Source organism: Canis lupus, chromosome 31, assembly GCF_003254725.2.
Source record: "Canis lupus dingo isolate Sandy chromosome 31, ASM325472v2, whole genome shotgun sequence".
NCBI classification, from domain to species: Eukaryota; Metazoa; Chordata; class Mammalia; order Carnivora; family Canidae; genus Canis; species Canis lupus.
In genome coordinates, this window is record NC_064273.1 from 35,079,009 (window position 1) to 35,097,642 (window position 18,634).

An 18,634-nucleotide genomic window follows, 5' to 3' on the forward strand; every position below is an offset into this window, starting at 1 on the left:
TAGGCAGTGTTGAATGCTCTAGAAGAAGCATTATTGAGATTGGCAGTAGTGGGACGCCTGGGTGGCTCAGTGGTTGAGTGTCTGCCTTCAGCTCAGGTCCTGATCCTGGGGTCCTGGGATCGAGTCCCACATCGGGTTCCCCGCAGGGAGCCTGCTTCTCTCTCTGCCTATATCTCTGCCTCTCTCTCTCTGTGTGTGTGTGTGTGTGTGTCTTTCATGAATAAATAAAATCTTTAAAAAAAAAAGATCAGCGCTAGTTCTATGATATGCTGAGTATTTTAGTATTAGAATATGTCATTTTATTCAGAGTATTGCTCCCCAAGCCCCACTTTTAACGTTAGTATTTAATATTTTCCCAACTTGGAGAATTTTTTCATTCCTGTCTCCAACCAAAGAGATTTTCAGAAGTTTGGGACTCTTCTGAGACCCCCATCCCTGCATGCCATAAAGGTCCAATGCAACGTGCCAGGTGGCAATTCCACATCACTTGTCAAAAAGTCCCCAGGGCAAAGGTTCAGGGTGCCCAAGAGCCTGGCCTCAGAAACATAATCATCATACACAGGAGCAAGAACCTTTGTACGGGAAATTCCCTGATCTGTAAAACTGGGGAGAGTAGGGGTCCACAGTCATAGATCAGAAAGGCACAACAAAGAGGTAAAAGTAACCAAACTCATTAATAAACGAGAATTTGAGTGTGGTGGAGAGAAGAAGACAGACGAGAGGAAGGGGTCAAGAACAGAAGATAAAGGGATTGGACAAGGTGGCCCAGGGCCAAAGGGTCTGTTAGCACAAGGATAGGGTCAGCGGAGCAGGTGCAGGAGACTAATGTAAGTCTGTGTATTTGTGCGATGCTGGCTGTAAACTATAAAGTCACTTCACGTCCCCAAACTTCCAGTGAACTCCACTTCACACACAAATGGCTCAGGTTAAGGAATTTCTAATGGAAACCAACATCAGGGAGCCTATTTCTCTGTCCCGGCCAGGGAAGAGCAGGGACAAGAGAAGATGCCCATAAGGAGCAGAGGAAGTGCTTTCCCAGCGGGCATGCAGTCATATGCCAGGCCTGGTCTCCGGAGCCACATAGAGGGACCCAGTAGGGGATTTCCCCTGTTTGCACCCAAAGTCTGCACCCTCAGAACTCCTCAGGCCTGGCCTGTCACACATATACCATGGGGCACCCTCTCCCCTTCAGCACTGCAGCCCTCAGTATAAAAACTCTATGACTTTTGCTCCCTCTAGGCCCCAAGTCAGCCCCAAAGAGCCCAGAACATTCTAGAAGCAGGAACATAACCTGGGTGCACCACACTCCACTCAGCACAGAAAGAATGGGACATGGAAAGAAATGCTCCACTCCCTCATTAGGTTCTTCTTTGGACAAAGATTGACCATACATGGAGCCTTTAAAAAAAGAAATTACCATGGGACTTTCTAACAATGCTTGGCACACAGTAGATGCTCAATGAATGCTTAGAGAATGAATGAATAAAAATCACAGAGCTTCCCTGTTGCAAGTACTTCTAACCCTGTTGTAGAACATAATCATCGTCGATTGTTTTAAAAAGCAACTTGGGTTTTCATTACCGATCTCCACCCCATCAATGAAAATGTTTCCTCCTGAGCCCCCCACCACCCTAACTTGAGAAGCCAACACTGCTCTCTATGGGAATATACCTCTCACAGTACAAGTCTCCCAGGATCACGGTGAGCTTCCCCAAGATACCTGGGGACCTCTAGCCCCTACTACCACTACTCAGGGGAACAGAGACCGAGCTACAAACCTAAGATGCAGGCAAAAACTAAATGTTATTTTAAATGCAATTGGCATTTGCATTACAGGAGGTGTGACCCTTGCACCATGTGTCCTAAGCTGGGCTCTCCCTAGAAGCAGGCTGGAGCCGAGGAACTGGGTGAGAGTGACTGATTGAAGACTTGATCCTAGGAGAACCAGGATCCCATGAGGACCAAGGAGGGAGAGGCTGGGGAAGCCTTGCAGGGCAGGGCCAGCAGCAAAGCCAGGGTGTGATTTCAGGGCAGTCCCAGCCTCCACTGATCCCAAGGGGAGCTGTGAATAAGAGTCACACCTCAGAGCTCCTCTCACTCCTTGCCTGGAGATGGAACTTTATCCTTAGGGCATTTTGGCCCTGGCTTGGGGCTGGTCCCAGGGACTTCCCCGTGTGTGTGTGTGTGTGTGTGTGTGCAACGATCCGCTGAAGGCTCTCCATGAGGGTTCTTAGCAACCAGCCTGCAAAGCCAGGGGATCTGACTCAAGGAGCTGCCAACAGTGGCCATGACAGTCAACTTCATCCTCCTTAGTCAAATTTACAAGCTTTGAAGCCTTTCCGTAAGATCGAGTATGGTTAAGAGGATCAGAAATGAGAATCCACAGGGATGTGGCTTTGGGGCGAAGTCAGGTGCGTAGACTGAGCGGGGATCACACAGCTGCTGTGTGTTTGCAGAGCCCACCCCTCTCTTAGACTTCATCCTTCCAAATGGAAAGACCCTTGAACATGTTAAATAGTAGTAAATGAGGAATAGTCTCATTTCATATTCTACTATGAAAATGAATTTAACCGAGAGAGGCCAAGCACGTAACTCATGGGGCTCGGAGCAAAGTGAAAATCCAGGACCTCTTATTTACAAAGGAGGGGGGAGTGCCACGAAGATAATAAAATTATTTTTTCTTCTGTGGTCTTTCTCTCAACCTGTCATAACATTTTTCATTTTTTGCTCACTGTCACAGTCACTGGGACACAGGGCAATCACAGAACAGGTGCAGGCCCTCACAGGCACTCTGGACCACACTCCACTGGGCACGCACAGCCCACCAGCTACAGGTGGAGGCTCCTGCCAGTGTCTGGGCTCATGCATCATGCCCCAGCTGGGAATGGGAAAGGCAATCTCCTTTCTCCTTTACCCCTCCCACGGGGGACAGGTGACCTCTAAGGAATTACAGCCTCCAATTACAGCTCCCTTGAGGGAGGGGTTGCTTCCGCCATGCCCCGTGTCAGAGTGTGTGTGCACCCACTCGTGCCCACACTCCTGCCCCAGCCCTGTGGTTGCTGAACAGGGGCAGGGAAGAGAGGCCAGGCAGGGCCAGAGCACCGGGATGGGAGAGGCAGCAGTGGTCGTACTGGGGTTAGGGAGGTGGAAGCTAAGTGGAGCTCTGGGCATTCAGAAACTAGAGAGGACCACTGAGAACCCTCCGAGGGAGGTGGCATGAGGCGGGACCCTGCAAGAACTGAGGTACCAAGCGCCCAGAGCATGTTCCATTGTCCCACTGCACTTCACTTATGAAACACAAATGGAAAGATAAAAGCATTATAATGTTTCAAGATGGCAACAGGAGAGCATGCAGCCTGAACTCTGGGACCTTCTTGACGCTGGGCCGTATGTGATGGCTCCCATCCTGTGAGGTCGGTCCTGATTCAAACTCTGTCCATGCAGCAATCAGATGATGGACAGAAGTCAGGGGAAAGTCTGAAGAATTGGGCACCACAGGGGATGAGGATCTGGGTGGCCCCCTCTCCTGATGGGTTGGATTTGGATTGTTCCCACCCCTTTGATTCTTACATCTAAAGTGATAAAACATAAGCAAATGCTCATGTGCTGGATTTCTCTGGAACATCAGAGGACTTAGGGCTGGGAAGAGGGTTGACGCTTGTCTTTCCTGTTTAGGAAATGGTAATCTGAGGCACCGGGTGACCTCAAGGCACATTAGGTTTGTAGAAGTTGGTTTTTGTTCCATTATATTTTGTAGCAGATTGCTTAATCAATTGAGATGTGCCTCAAAGAATTAATTACATCTTGAACACATCCTCATGTCAAGCACAGTCTCAGGGACTATGGAGATCCTTAGACTTACGGAATGATGAGCTAAAGCAAGAAAATTCAGACAGCAGAACAACTAGAAGAAAATAATCAAAGATTGATGGGCACAGGTGAGAGTCACCACAGGTAATAAAAATCTATGGAAGTGGGCACATTGGGTGGCTCAGTCGGTTGAATGTCTGCCTTCAGCTCAGATCATGATCTCAGGGTCCTGGGATTGAGCCCCGCATTGGGTTCCCTACTTAGTGGGAAACCTGATTCTCCTCTCCCTGCCCTCTGCTTATGATCGCCCTCTCTCATTCTAATAAATAAATAAAATCTTAAAAAAAAAAAAAGAATCTAGAGAAAGACAGAACCAGTGAGCCTGGTGAGTGGTGAGTAGCTGGTGGGGAAGGAGGCACTTGAGCTGGCCCAAAACACAGGAGGACCTAGACATGGAGGGGGAAAAGGGAGAAAGCTGAGGGTCACATGAGTAGGGCATATCCAAGAGACTATGAGGCACTGAACCAGCACCTTTTAGCTAAACGGGCTTCCAACCACAACTCCTATGAACAGGCAACAAGAGGCTCACAGCAACCTCCCTTCCTTCGTCTGAAAATGAAAATAAGATCTACCTCGCATGGTTGTGCAGATCGAAACAGAGAACACCTTAATGTACTTGGCACAATGTCCAGCCCATAACTGCTTTATTCAGAGTCTCTCTGATTGCTGGCAAGAGGAGCTGATCTGAGCTACCTGAAGCTGAAAGTGGAGCACCTCTGAAGACACGATTGCTTTGCAACCACAACTGGGCCCTGGGAAGGGCCCTACAACCTCTTTCTCTTTGATTCTGACTTCACCCTTCTCTTTTTCCATGGGCAGGCTTCCTCTGTGTTTCTGGTCCGTGTGCTCAACCCACACAGTTCCCAAGCATCCAGAGAATAGATAGACGCTCTCTCAAGATTTCCATTTCAAAACCAGAAAGCAGGGGCAGCCCGGGTGGCTCAGCGGTTTAGTGCCACCTTTGGCCCAGGGAGTGATCCTGGAGACCCGGGATCAAGTCCTGCGTTGGGCTCCCGGGATGGAGCCTGCTTCTCCCTCTGCCTGTGTCTCTGCCTCTCTGTGTCTCTCATGAATAAATAAAATCTTGAAAAAAAAAAAAAAACCAGAAAGCAGAGAAACCGATGGAGCAGCCTGGTTAGCTGCTCTTCCTCAGTAGGATCACCTATGACCAGAGGTTCCCAACTATTTTGTGTGATATGTATGCAAGAGACAGCTCGGGGGCTGACCGTGCACTGGGCAGAGAGGCATAGAGACACACAGCTACTAATAGCTACTATTACTCTATGAACGTCAAGACAACTCCTAAGTAAATAGGTCAGCCAAGTATTATTACTTGCTTTTTCTTAAAACAACTTTATCAAGATACAATTGAAATACACTAGAACGTGTTTACTGGTAAGTTCTGACATATGTACACACCCATGAGGTCACCGCCACAATCAAGATAATGACCAGACCCATCACCTGAAAAGTGAACTTGTCCTTTGTGAGCTGTCCTTTCCACTCCCTTTCACAGGCAACTGCTGATGCCCTTTCCATAATTACAGATTAATTCACACATTTTAGTCTTATGTAAATGGAATCACACAGTACAAACATTTTTATCTGGCTTTTTTCACTAAGTATAGTTATTTTGAGACTTCTCCCTCCTACTGTATTTATCAATACAGTACTCCCTCCTTATCTTTCCTTTTCGTGGTTTCAGTTACCTGTGGTCAACCCCCAGTCTGGAAGCACATGATCCTGTTTCTGACATATCATCAGAAGCGCAATGGTAGTCTCACGCCACATCACAATGTGTATATCATTCATCTCACTTCGTCTCATCACAGAGGCATTTTAACACCTCACATCATCACAAGAAGGGTGAGTCCAGCACAATAAGATATCTTGAGACAGAGCACATTCACATAACTTTTATTATAGCACATTGTTTTAATTGGCCGATTTTAGGATTGTTGTTGCTAATGTCTTACTGTGCCTAATCTATACGTTAAACTGTATAGGAAAACACATGGTATATATAGACCTTGTTACTATCCATGGTTTCAGGCATGCACTGGGCACCTTGGAACACATCCCCAGTGCATAAGGAGTGTGGGAGGCTCTGTAATCAATTCCTTTACTTCAGTTTTATGGATAAATCACAATTTGTTTACTCGTTCATCTGTTGATTGACTTTGACCCATTTCTGGCTATTACAAATAAAGCTGCTATGAACATCCCTGTAAGAGTCTTTGTATGGGCATATGCTTTGGTTAAATATCTAAGACTGAAACGATTGGAATATATGGCAGGTTTTAATATTCATCTTTTAAAGAAAATGCCAAAATATTTTCCAAAGAGGCTGTACCATCTTACATGATCACCAGAAGTGCATGAGGGTCCCAGTCAATGCATCTCCTCACTAACACTTGGTCCGGCCATTGTGTTTACTTTTAGATTTGTAGAGTAATCTACAAATCTGCAGTTGTAATCTGCATTTCCTCAAAGGTTGATGATGTTAAACATATTTTCATGAGGCTGCTAGCCATTGCATATTGCCTCTGTTGCCGTGTCTCTCCAGAACTTTTAACTCATTTTTAAATAGGTCGTTTGTTTTCAAATGATGGAGTTTTTAGATTTCATTGTATTTCTGGATAAAGGCCCTTTAACAGATATATGTTTTGGAAGTATTTCCTGCTAGGCTGTGACCTACCTTTTTATTCTCCTAGCAATGATTTTAGAGGAGCAAAAGTTTTAAATTTTGATAAAATCCAAAATAGCAATTTGTTCTTTTATGGATTGTGCTTTGGGTGTCCTATCTAAGAAAGTGTTATATAACACAAGATGGCAAAGATTTTTCTCCCATTTTCTTCAAAAAGTTGATAGGTTTATATTTGGATCTACGATCCATGTCAGGTTTTGTATTTGATGCAAAGTATGGATTGAAACGCACAATATTTATTTATTTATTTTGCAAATGGATATACAGTTTTTCCAGCATCATTTGTTGAAACTATTCTTCTTTCACTGAACTGATTTGCACTTTTGTCAGATTTAAGGTGTCCCTACATGTACTGGTCAATTTCTGTACTCTTTTATATTATTTAGGTTTATAATAAGTCTTAAAAGTCAAGTAGTGTTAGCCTTCTTAAATTACTATTCTCTTTTCAGGGTTCTTTTGGCTAGTCTAGGTCCCTTGTATTTCTACATAAATTTTAGAATAAACTCATCAGTTTCTGTTTGTTTTTAAAGGCTGCTGGGGTTTTCATTTAGATTGTGTTGAATCTGTAGACCATTTGAGGGGGAACTAACATCTTAATAATACTGAATCCTCCACATAATGAAAACAATATTTTTTTCTCCTTTTACTTACCTCTTCTTTAATTTCTCTTAGCAATGCTTTACAATTTTCAATGTAAAGGTTTTTTCACATTTGAGGTCAAATATACACATAAGTATTTCTTATTTTTGATGCTATTTTAAGTAGCATTTTAAAAATTATCGACCAATTGTGTGTGTGTTGATCTTACATACTGCTGTTTTGATAAACTCACTTATTAGTTCCAGTAGATTTTTTGTAGATTCCATCAGATTTTCTAACATATATATGATTGTCATCTACAAATAAAGATAGGTGAACTTGTTTCTTTGCAATCACAATGCCTTTTACTTCTTGTTCTTGCCATATTGCAGTGGTCACCACCTCCAGTACAATGTTGAAAAGTGGTGAAAGCACACAGCACACATCCTTGTATTCTTCATCTTTAGAGGAAAAGCAATCTTTCATCATTAAGATGTTAGCTATAGTAGGATTCCTATAAGTGCTTTTTATTAGCATGAGGAAGTTCACCTCTACTCCCAATTTTCTGAGAATTTTTATAAGTGAATGCTGTATTTTGTAAATGCTTTTTTGTATTGATTGAAATGATGACATGGGTTTTTTTTAACTATGTTAATAGGGTAAATTACCTGGATTAATTTTCAAATGTGAAACTAACCTTACATTCTGGAGGTAAGGCCTACATAATCAGGATGCACATCCTTTTTCTTTGTTGTTGAATTTACTTTGCTAAAATTTTGTTTAGATTTTTTACATCTATACTCGTGAGAGATATTTATGCTTCTATTTTCCTCTTGTAATGCCTTTATGCTGTTTTATTAGCAAGGTAGCAATGATCGCATAAAATGATTTCAGTATTTTCTCCTTGTCAGTTTTCTGGAAGAGTTTGTGTACAATTTTTATTATTTCCTCCCTGCGTTTGGTAGAATTCAATAGTAAATCCATTTGAGCTTAGAATATCATTGTAGAAAAATTTTTTATTATAAATTTGAATTCTTTAAAAGATACAGGGCTTTTCACTTTATTTCTTCTTGAAAAAGTTTTGGTATTTTATGTCTTTTTTTGTCTTTTTATTTTATTTATTTTAATAATAAATTTATTTTTTATTGGTGTTCAATTTGCCAACATACAGAATAACACCCAATCGGAGAAGGACAAACATTATATGTTCTCATTCATTTGGGAAATATAAATAATAGTGAAAGGGAATAGAAGGGAAGGGGGGAGAAATGAGTAGGAAATATCAGAAAGGGAGACAGAACATAAAGACTCCTAACTCTGGGAAACGAACTAGGGGTGATGGAAGGGGAGGAGGGCAGGGGGTGGGGGTGAATGGGTGACGGGCACTGAGGGGTATTTTATGTCTTTCAAGGAGTTTCTCATTTCATCTGAGTTGCTGAATTTATTGACATACACCTGTCCTTAATAGTTTATTATAATCTTAATATCTGTAGAATATGTATTGATATAATCTTTCTCATTCTTGACATTGGTCATTTGTCTGCTTTATTTTACTTTATAGCCAGGCCAGAAGTTTCTCAACTTGCTGATTTTTTTCCCAGAAAACTAAGTTTTGGTTTCACAAACTTTATATGTTTGATAATTCACTGATTTTGGCTCTGAATTTTATTCTTTCCTTTCTATCTATATTGGTTTTAATTTGTTCTTCTTTCCTAGTTTTAAGATGGAAGCTGAGACCAGTATTTCAGACCATTATTTTATTTCTAATCAGGGTTTTTAAAACTATAAATGTCTCCCCAAGCACTGTTTTAGTGCCATCCCCAAAATTCTTTCTTAGATATTGTGTTTTCATTTTCATTCCATTCAAAATAACTTCTAATTTTCCTTCTGCCTTTTCTTTTGCACAGACTATTTAGAAGTGTGTTATTTTGTATCCTAATATTTGGGGATTTCCTGGAGTTGGTGATTGCTATTTTAATTCCCTTGCAGGTAAAGAACATATTTTATATAATTCTATTTTAAAAAACTCACCCGAGACTCTCTTCATTCATATAACATGGTTTATATTGGTAAATTTCTGTGTGATCTTGAAAATAATGTGTATTGTGCTATTATTGGATTCAGTGTTCTCTATTTAAATGTTGATATTATCAAATATATAATAGTGTTGTTCAAATAGTCTTTATCCTTGTCAATTCTGCCTACTGCTAATTAATAAAGAGGGGTGTTGAAATCTCTAATGATAAATTTTGATTTGTCTGCTTCTCCTTGAAGTTCTAACCATTTTTACTTCACATATTTTGAAGTGCTGTTATTGAGGGCTTAAACATTTGGAATAGTCATATCTTCTGAATTAAATGACTCCTTTATATTATGAAATGAACGTTAGCCCCAGTAATATTCTTTGCTCTGAAATATACTTCGATATTAACGTACTTACTCCAATTTTTAAATACTTTTTGATTAGATTTATTTGATTTGATGAGCATAGTACATATTTTCCCATCCTATTACCTTTACCATATCTGTATCTTTATATTTAAAGTACATTTCTTTTAAGCAGTATTTGAAACTAATCTAGCAATTTCTGTCTTTTAAATCAGATAATTGGAGCATTTATATTTAATGTGAATATTGGTATGGTTAAGTTTAAGTCCATCATCTTGGGTTTTTTATTTCTATTTTTGCCATTTATTCTTTCTTTCCTTTTTCCTATTTTTTTATTCTATGTTTAGAATTGAGGATTTTCTTAAAGATTCCATTTTTTCTCTCCTTTATGATAAAGCTTATTAGCTATAACTCTGTTTTGCTATAGTGATTGCTTTACATTTTATAGCATACCTCTGTAACTTACCATAATCTATATTTAGATAATATTATATAAGCTCACATATAAGACAAGCCTTATGATATTAAACTTCGCATCTTTACTCCAGGCCTTAATGCTATTATTACCATACACTTTACTTATACATACATTGCAAACCCCACAAAACATTACAATTACTTTTTGTTTAAATAGTCAATTGTCTTCTAAAAGATTTTAAATACCAAAAAATTATGATATAATGCAATGTAGAGATTTGATGTGAACCCAGCAAAATACCAATGGCATTTTTCACAGAACTAATGACATTTTTTACACAACCCTAAACTTTTTGTGGAACCACAAAAGACCATGAATCGCCAAAGCAATCTTGAGAAAGACAAAGCCAGAGGTTATCATGCTCCCTGATTTCAAACTATACTACAAAGCTATAGTAATCCAAAAAGTATGGCACTGACACAAAAACAGACACCTAGATCAATGAAAAAAAAAATAAGGAGCCCAGAAATAAACTCATTCATATATGGTCAGTTAATCTATGACAAAGAAGGCAAGAATATACAATGGGGGAAAAGACAGTCTCTTCAATAAATGGAACTGGGAAAACTGGACAGCCACATGCAAAAGAATGAAATTGGACCACTTTCTTACAGCATACCAACACACTAGTTCAACTCAAAATGGGTTAAAGCCTTAAATGTATGACCTGAAACCATAAAACTCCTAGAAGAAAACATGGACAGTACTCCTAGAGAAAAACATAGGCAGTAAGCTCTTTGACATTTGTCTTAGCAGTATTTTTTTAGACCAGTCTCCTCATACAAGGAAGAAAAAAACTAAAATAAACAAATGGAACTCCATTGAGGTTTTCACACAAAGAAACCATTAACGAAATGAAAAAGCAACCCACTGAATGCGAGAAGATATTTGCAAATCAAACATCTTAAAAAGGTTAATATTCAAAATATATAAAGAACTCACACAACTTAATATCACAACCATAACAACAAACACAAAAACATAATCTGTTATAGATTGGGCAAAGGACTGGAACATACATTTTTCCAAAGACATCCAGATGACCAACAGGTACATGAAAGGATCATTCATAACATTGATCATCAGGGAAATGAGGTTTTATCTCACACTGCTCAGATTTCCTATTGTCTAAAAGACAAGAAATAACAAGTCCTGATGAGGATGTAGAGAAAAGGGAGCCCTTGTGCACTGTTGGTGGGAATGTAAAGTGGAAAACAGTATGGAGCTTCCTCAAAAAATTCAAAATAGAACTACCCTAGAATCCAGCACTTCTACTTCTGGGTATTTATCTGAAACATAAACAAAAACACCAATTCAAAGAGATACATGCACCCCATGTGTCCTGTGGTGATATTTACAATAGCCAAGATATGGAAATAACCTAAGTTTCCATAGATAAGTGGATGAAGAATATATGAGGTGTGTGTGTGTGTGTGTGTGTGTGTGTGTGTGTGTGTGTAAAACAATATTACTCAGATATAAGAAAATGAAATGTTGCCATTTGTGACAACATGGATGGACCTATAGGGTGTTATGCTAAGTGAAATAAATCAAAGAAAGACAGACACTATATGATTTCACTCATATATAGAATCTAAAAAAAAAAAAAAAAACAGAGCAAATGAGCAAAAAAATAAAATAGGAGTAGACTCAGAGATACAGAGGACAAACTGTTGGTTACCAGAGCAGGGTGGAGAACTAGGTGAAGGGGATTCAGAGGTACAAACTTTTAGTCATAAAATAAATATGTTATGGGGATGTACATTACATCATATAGCATAGGGAATTAGGCAATAATGTTATAATAACGCTTTCTGGTGATAGATGGTAACTATACTTACCAGGAGGATAATTTTTTTAATATATAAAAATATTAAATCACTATGATGAACACCTGAAAGTAATAGAATATTGTACATCGGTTCACTTTTAGAAAAATCTAATTTACCCACATTGGTTACTTTTTCACTGTTCTTTTTTTTTAAAAAAAACAACACACATTTATTATCTCATAATTTCTGTGGATCAGGAATCTTTTTTCTTTTAAGATTTTATTTATTTTTATTCATGAGAGAAACAGAGAGAGAGAGGCAGAGACACAGGCAGAGGGAGAAGCAGGCTCCATGCAGGAAGCCTGACATGGGACTTGACCCCGGGTCTCCAGGATCACACCCTGGGCTAAAGGCGGTGCTAAACCCTGAGCCACCTGGGCTGCCCCTATTTTCACTGTTCTTCCCTCTAAGTAGATCTAAGTAGATCTGAGATCCCACTGTCATTTGTCTTCTGACTGGAGGATTTCCTTTAAGATTTCTACTGGTGCAGGTCAGCTGCTGATAAATTCTTTCAGCTTTTGTGTGCCCAATAAAAAGTCTTTATTTTGAAATAAAAATATTCTACTAGATATAGATCTAGATTTCTAGATTTACAAATTATATTTCCTTTCGATACTTTTTTTTAAAACATTTTATTTATTTACTCATGAAGAGACAGAGAGAGAGAAGTAGAGTCACAGGCAGAGGGAGAAGAAGGCTCCCTGAGGGGAGCCCGATGCGGGACTTGATCCCAGGAGCCCGAGATCATGCCCTGAGCCAAAGGCAGACGCTCAACCACTGAGCCACCCAGGCACCCTCCTTCCAGTACTTTAAAGATATTGCTTCTCTGTTCTTTTACGTTGATTCTGAAGGGTAATCTGTTGGTTGTCATCCTTGTTTTTGTTCCACTAACGTATTTTCCCTCCTGGTTGTTTTTAACATTTTATCTGTAGACTGGTCCTGAGAAATCTGATTATCATACACTTTGGTGTATTTTTCTTCTGATATCTTGTACTTGGGGTTTGTAGAGCTCCTTGGATCTGTAAGTTTATAGTTTCCATCAAATGTGAAAAGAATTGACCAGTATTTCAACTATGTATTTGTTTTGCTCATTTCTCTCACCGTCCATTCCTTTGGGGGACTCTATTTGTGTATCAAACTACGTGAAATATTTTTTTCCAATTTTCTTTGGGATAGATTTTATTTTTTAGGGTGGTTTTAGGTTTACAGAAAATTTTCAAAGTACAGAAAGTACAGAGCGTTCCCATACACTGCCTTTACCCACCCAGGCCAGTCTCTCTAGTCTCTCTCATTATTAGCAGGTTGCATTAATGTTATACTTTTGTTGCATTCATGAACCAGTATTAATAATAATAATAATGTTATTATTAAGTAAAGCCCATAGTTTACATGAAGCTTCCTTCTGTGCTGTACAGCTCTATGAAGAATGTCCTGGATCCACCACTAAGGTATCATCCAGAAGTTTCCTTGCTTAAAAATGTCCTGTGATCTACTTACTCATCCCTCTTCTCCTACCTGGCAGCCCCTGGAAATCACTGATCTTTTCACTGTCTCTATAGTTTTGCCCTTCCCAGAACGTCATATACTTGGGACCATATATTTCATAGCCTTTTCAGATTGGCTTCTTTCTCTTAGTAATATGCATCTATGGTTCCTCCTATCTTTTTCATGGCTGCATGGCTTGTTTCTTTACCTTGCTAAGTGATGCTCCATTGTATGGATTTACCCTAGTTTGTTTATTATTAAAGAAAAAATTATTCTGATGCTTGCTAAAATGTGACGGAGGACTTTAAGGCTATTGTAGTAGGACTCATGACTACTCCAATAAGGGAGAGAGATTTTTCTCACCTCCAAATAGAGCAAGGACAAGTGGGGATTTCCAGCCAAATGGCAGAGGCAGTGAGGGGATGAGTTCATAGATTACCCAGAGGAGACCTAAAAGCTAAAGGCAAGACTGACTCACACATCAAAGTAAGATGAGGAGCTTGATCAGATATCAGAGTAGCTGGATGTCAAAGGGAGGGGATGACTGAGAAGGAGTCTTCCTATAACTAGGCTGGGGGAGGACAGAGGTTCAAGGTCAAAGACTAGTCAAGAAGAGGGCTCACATGCAGCCTGACTCCAGCTTAGGCAAGGAGAGTGTCTTTGTTATTACCCACTCGCATACTGAAGGACTTCTTTGTTGCTTCCAAGTGTCAGCAATTATGCATAAAGCTGCTATAAAAATTCGTGTGTAGGTTTTGTGTCCTCCATCTGGAAACTCAAGGCAGTGCACGGGGGCACTCAAAGAGCTCACCTGCTTCTTACAGCTTCCCAAGGATCACTTTCCTCTATTGCCCGGTGGCCAGTCTTGACAACTGTGGCTCTCTCGGTCTTGTCTGCATGTTATTATTTCAGAGAAAAGGGTAAATTTGACCCCTGCCATTCTATCCTGGCCAGGAGCAAAAGTCTCAGTCAGATTCTATTAATCACAGTAAATGAAAGAGGAAACAATCACTAGATTTTTTTTTTTTTATTTGCCAAGGTCATACTGCTTATTACTATTTGCTAGGGGCCAGGGACGGTACTGCTTCAAGAGGTCTGTCTGCATTCCGGTCCTTGCAACAAAAAGCGGAAGAAGGTATTTGAGTGCTGATGTGTATGTGCATGCAAGGTGACCTAGCTTTGCGAATTCCTAAGACGTGACAGATGAAAAATCCCACTTTTGCAGATACCCAGGCCTGAGTCAAAGTTGCTGAAAACTGTGAAGAATGAAAATGTCCTGTCCTGCCAAAGGACAGCTTCTGAGGCCATTTCCCCTAATGGATTATTCCAGGAAAACTCCAACACCAATCGAGAGGGACAAGGAGACGCTTAGGGACACCTGATGTGTAGGTGCCACCCTGTGAGCCAGTTGTCACTCTGCTCAGATCTTGCACTACAGCTGGCACTGGGTAGTGTAGACAGGACACCCCACAGAAACCCACACACACCTGCCCTTCTGCACAGCCATTCAGTTCTATAGTAGCATCTACATAAAAATGGTGAAGCCAGATTTTCAAGCATCCAATAAAAAACTCTAAAAGACTGTTGCAGTCATAAACGTCTCCACGACAAGAAGTCCAATTAAATGCGAAAAGAGATTCCATGCGGGCAAACGTGAGTGTCCGTCTTGTAAGCTCACGCTGATGCAGCAATCACGTGTTTGTTGGACATGTACGCAGGAGGCCCCGGGTGTCGGGAATGCCAGCACCAGGCCAGGAACGCACTTAGGCGGGAGTGGAGAGGGGCACGGCCGCCAGACCAGGTGATGCCATTTCCACCCCCCTAAAAACACATTCAGTGGCGCGCAAAAGTAATCAATTCCAGGACAGGTTTCAAAAATGGCAGGTAAAACAGGAGGAAGCGTTTAATTCCTTGATCTGACAGGAAACCCAAGAAAGAGAGAGTGGATTCACACGTACAAGCAGAGCTGTCTGAAGTTCCAGGTTTTTCGATAAGTGGCACTTTGTAGATTACAAATATGTTTCTATAACGCCTCATTAACATTTTCCGCCTGCCAAGTAAAAGGTGCTCGCTCTCTCCTCCTGTTTGTCAAGTGTAGAGGTCTCTGTGCAAATTTCATTTGCTTCATTTTAATTATTTGGGGTACCGACTTTTCATATCTCTTGATTAAAGGCAATCTTTTTCTTGCTCTCCTAAGCGTGCTCTTGCTCAGGTGCTGGAATTCACGAGCATGTCATGGAGATCAAAATACAGTCGGGAAGACGACTAGCTAGCAGAAGGAACCGTAGTCTAATGTTTGATTGCTTACATCAAAGAGATCATATGCAGGAATTCAGAAACATTTCATAATTTGCTCATGCGGTGCAGACTTCCAGCAGCACCTCCTTGCTTGCTGCGGAAATTATTACAAAGCTCCCCCAGCTACCTGGTGCGTAAGACAACAATCAAAGTCACCTTCTCTTTGCCCCGACATTACATCGTGTCGGTGTGCCGTAGTATTTGTGAGGTGAAGTTTAAAAAAAAGTTAAAACACTGCTTGCTAACTAGAGTCTAGCTGTGAGTCTGTTTCTGGGGGCCTCTGTTAAATCTATAATGTGACACGCACGATATGTTCTGTTATGTACACCTTTTTCATGTCTGTGAATCTCAGACCGTATTCCCAGGTTGACATACAAGAATGTCATTTTTTAAGGTATATATTGTTAAAAGGGACACAACCAACTCAGGATTTATTCACCGGCAACATCCTGGCAACATGTGACCCAGTCAAAAAAGAAAAAAAAAGAAAAAAACGTGGAAAAGGATGTGTTTTTTTTTTGTTTGTTTGTTTTTTGTTTGTTTGTTTTTAATTTCACAGGGAATACAAGGATATTTGGTTCTGTTGCAGTTATAGGATAGGTTTTACTGGACTCACAACTGTGTGTCCTCCCTCCGTCCTCCCCACTCCCCGACTGCCTGCCTCTAGGCCTCTAGGCCTCCATATGGGGAGGGCGGATGGGGAGTCGAAGCTGGACGCAGACACACTGGGTTTGAGACCCTGAGAGTCTGAGTCAGAGCATCCATCAGCCAAAGTACAATACAATTTGGGTTACACTTTACACCTGCCCCACTGCCATCACGAATTTCACGTCTTAGTTTCAGGGACACAGAGCATTTGGAAACTCAGTCAAAGGATGCTTGAACATATTAAAGAAGAAGTCACGGGCAGTGTCAGAATGAACAGAGGACAGGGATTTCACTTTAGGTTTTCTCAGCTGATGGCACCTTACTGTTCATCACACACACACACCCCACCACGACCACCACCGCCACCACCTCCCCAACCACAGAAGGAAAACGCGGAGGAACCGTACTCACCAGCCTTGATGTGGACATCCTGACTTCTAATTTTCCCTGAAGGATTTTCAGCTGTGCAATAATAAGTATTATCATGGATTAAGGTACTAAAGCTTGAAGGAGGGAAGGGAAAAATTTGGAGAGTGCCGTTGGGGTGGACGTGGCGGATCCCGGGGACATCGTAGATCTCCTCGCCCGTCGCTAGGTACCATCTGAGAGACACAGGAGGGACGCCTGCAGCGGGACAGGGCACCAGGGTCCCCGTGGTGCTCGCGAACACTACCTCTTGCAGAGATGCATTGACAAAGTAGAGGCTGGAGTGAAGGTCCTCACTGAAAACTACAAAAAGACAACACAAGAATCGGTCAGTCGGGCGCATGTTCCGAACTTGGCCTTCAAGTCAGCCTGGCCTCAGGAGGTTGTTCTGGGAAACAATCGCCAGGCTTGGCTAAAATGAAACACTTCAAAATGGGCAGAGGGGCTGGTACTAAAGAGCTACTGTCCTCACTCCATACCTTGTGCATAAGCTGATAGGTTATCCTGGATTGTAACCTTTTTTTAATATTTTCATTTATTTATTCACGAGTGACACAGAGAGGCAGGCGCACAGGCAGAGGGAGAAGGAGGCTCTCTGTTGGGAGCCCAATGTGGGACTTGATCCCAGGACCCCGGGATCATGACCTGAGCCAAAGGCAAGACACTCAACCACTGAGCCACCTAGGGGCCCCTGGATTGTTGGCTTTTAATAGATCATTTACCACCCCGTTCCCGACACCCTGCTCGGCCTCCACAGTACTGTCTGGCTGCTACTGAGATTCATGCTATGGATTTTGTATTCACTACTGCTGGTCTCTACCTCTAGAACATGAGCCACATGAGAACGATGTCACCATTTGTTCATGCTCTTCCCCAGAGGGCACAGCCTAACACCCAACAGGTGCTGGATGAACAGAAGCTAAAAGGATGAATGATGAGGTCCAGTCTCTCTGACCAGATTGCTCTGGTTGGGAGGTACGTGGAGAGATACTCTTGAATGAAATCAGTCACACTGTTTTTAAAAATTAAAATCTATATTTACAGGTAAAACATTTTAAAAAGCACAATTGGTTTCCTAAAAATAGTGTCCAATCAACGATGCCCTTTTCTTTTTTATTGAAAAGGTGCAGCAATAATATAAAGAACTTTGACCGAAGCATCAGTCAATTCCACCAGCCTGTGACAATTTCTGTTTTGATTTTCATATTTCCTCTTCAGGTTCATCGGCCTACATGGTGTGCCTACATGATTACTCTGTGTAATAATGTGTATACGTAAAATAATGCACTTGTGGTAGGCTACGCTTCATTCTCTGTTATTTCATATACAAAAACTCCATACTTCTTATACAGGCCTTACAAGTAAATAGTGGATGTACGTTTTTATCTAATAGGATTTTCTAAACTATTTTCCTGGTCTTAGTTATTTAAATTGTTTCTGTGTTCATTGCTACAAACAAAATGTATACAAACCAGTTCACACATATTTGGTTTTTTAATTCATTTACTAGGGCTTATGTTGCACTCGGGAACAAACAGTCACACAGTGTCATTTACGCGAACAGAGGAAACAACTTCTAGAATTCAAAAATTAACTGGAAGATTTTAAAATGCCACAAAGACCCACTTCTCAGATGTTTGTGCTTATATATGACTTCCCAGAAACAAATGCACACCTCGGCACATATTCACAAGAGAGAAAAGAAGCCCTTGATACTTGGAATTAATCTCACTAAGCAGAGGTGTGAATATGAGTTATGGAGCACCTGTACTGTATCAGACGATGTTACGATACTCAAGATGTAATTCTAGTCTTGTGAACAGCATCTGTGCCAGATGAGTGTAGCCTCCACTCTGCAGAAGAAGATGTGGAGATTCAGAAGGGTTGTCGCTTGACCAAGGATTCGGGGCCAGGAGGTCACAG

General features: G+C 41.0%; 1 protein-coding gene across 3 annotated transcripts in view; it reads right to left on the bottom strand.

Annotated features, from left to right (window-relative positions):
• Positions 1-18,634, bottom strand: part of DSCAM (DS cell adhesion molecule) — a 734,179-nt gene that overhangs the window by 595,655 nt on the left and 119,890 nt on the right. For all 3 annotated transcript variants that reach the window (XM_035709183.2, XM_049104780.1, XM_035709184.2), the window contains exon 2: positions 16,697-17,014. In XM_035709183.2, coding sequence (XP_035565076.1) covers positions 16,697-17,014 — 318 coding nt within the window. The remainder of the gene's footprint in view (positions 1-16,696; positions 17,015-18,634) is intronic.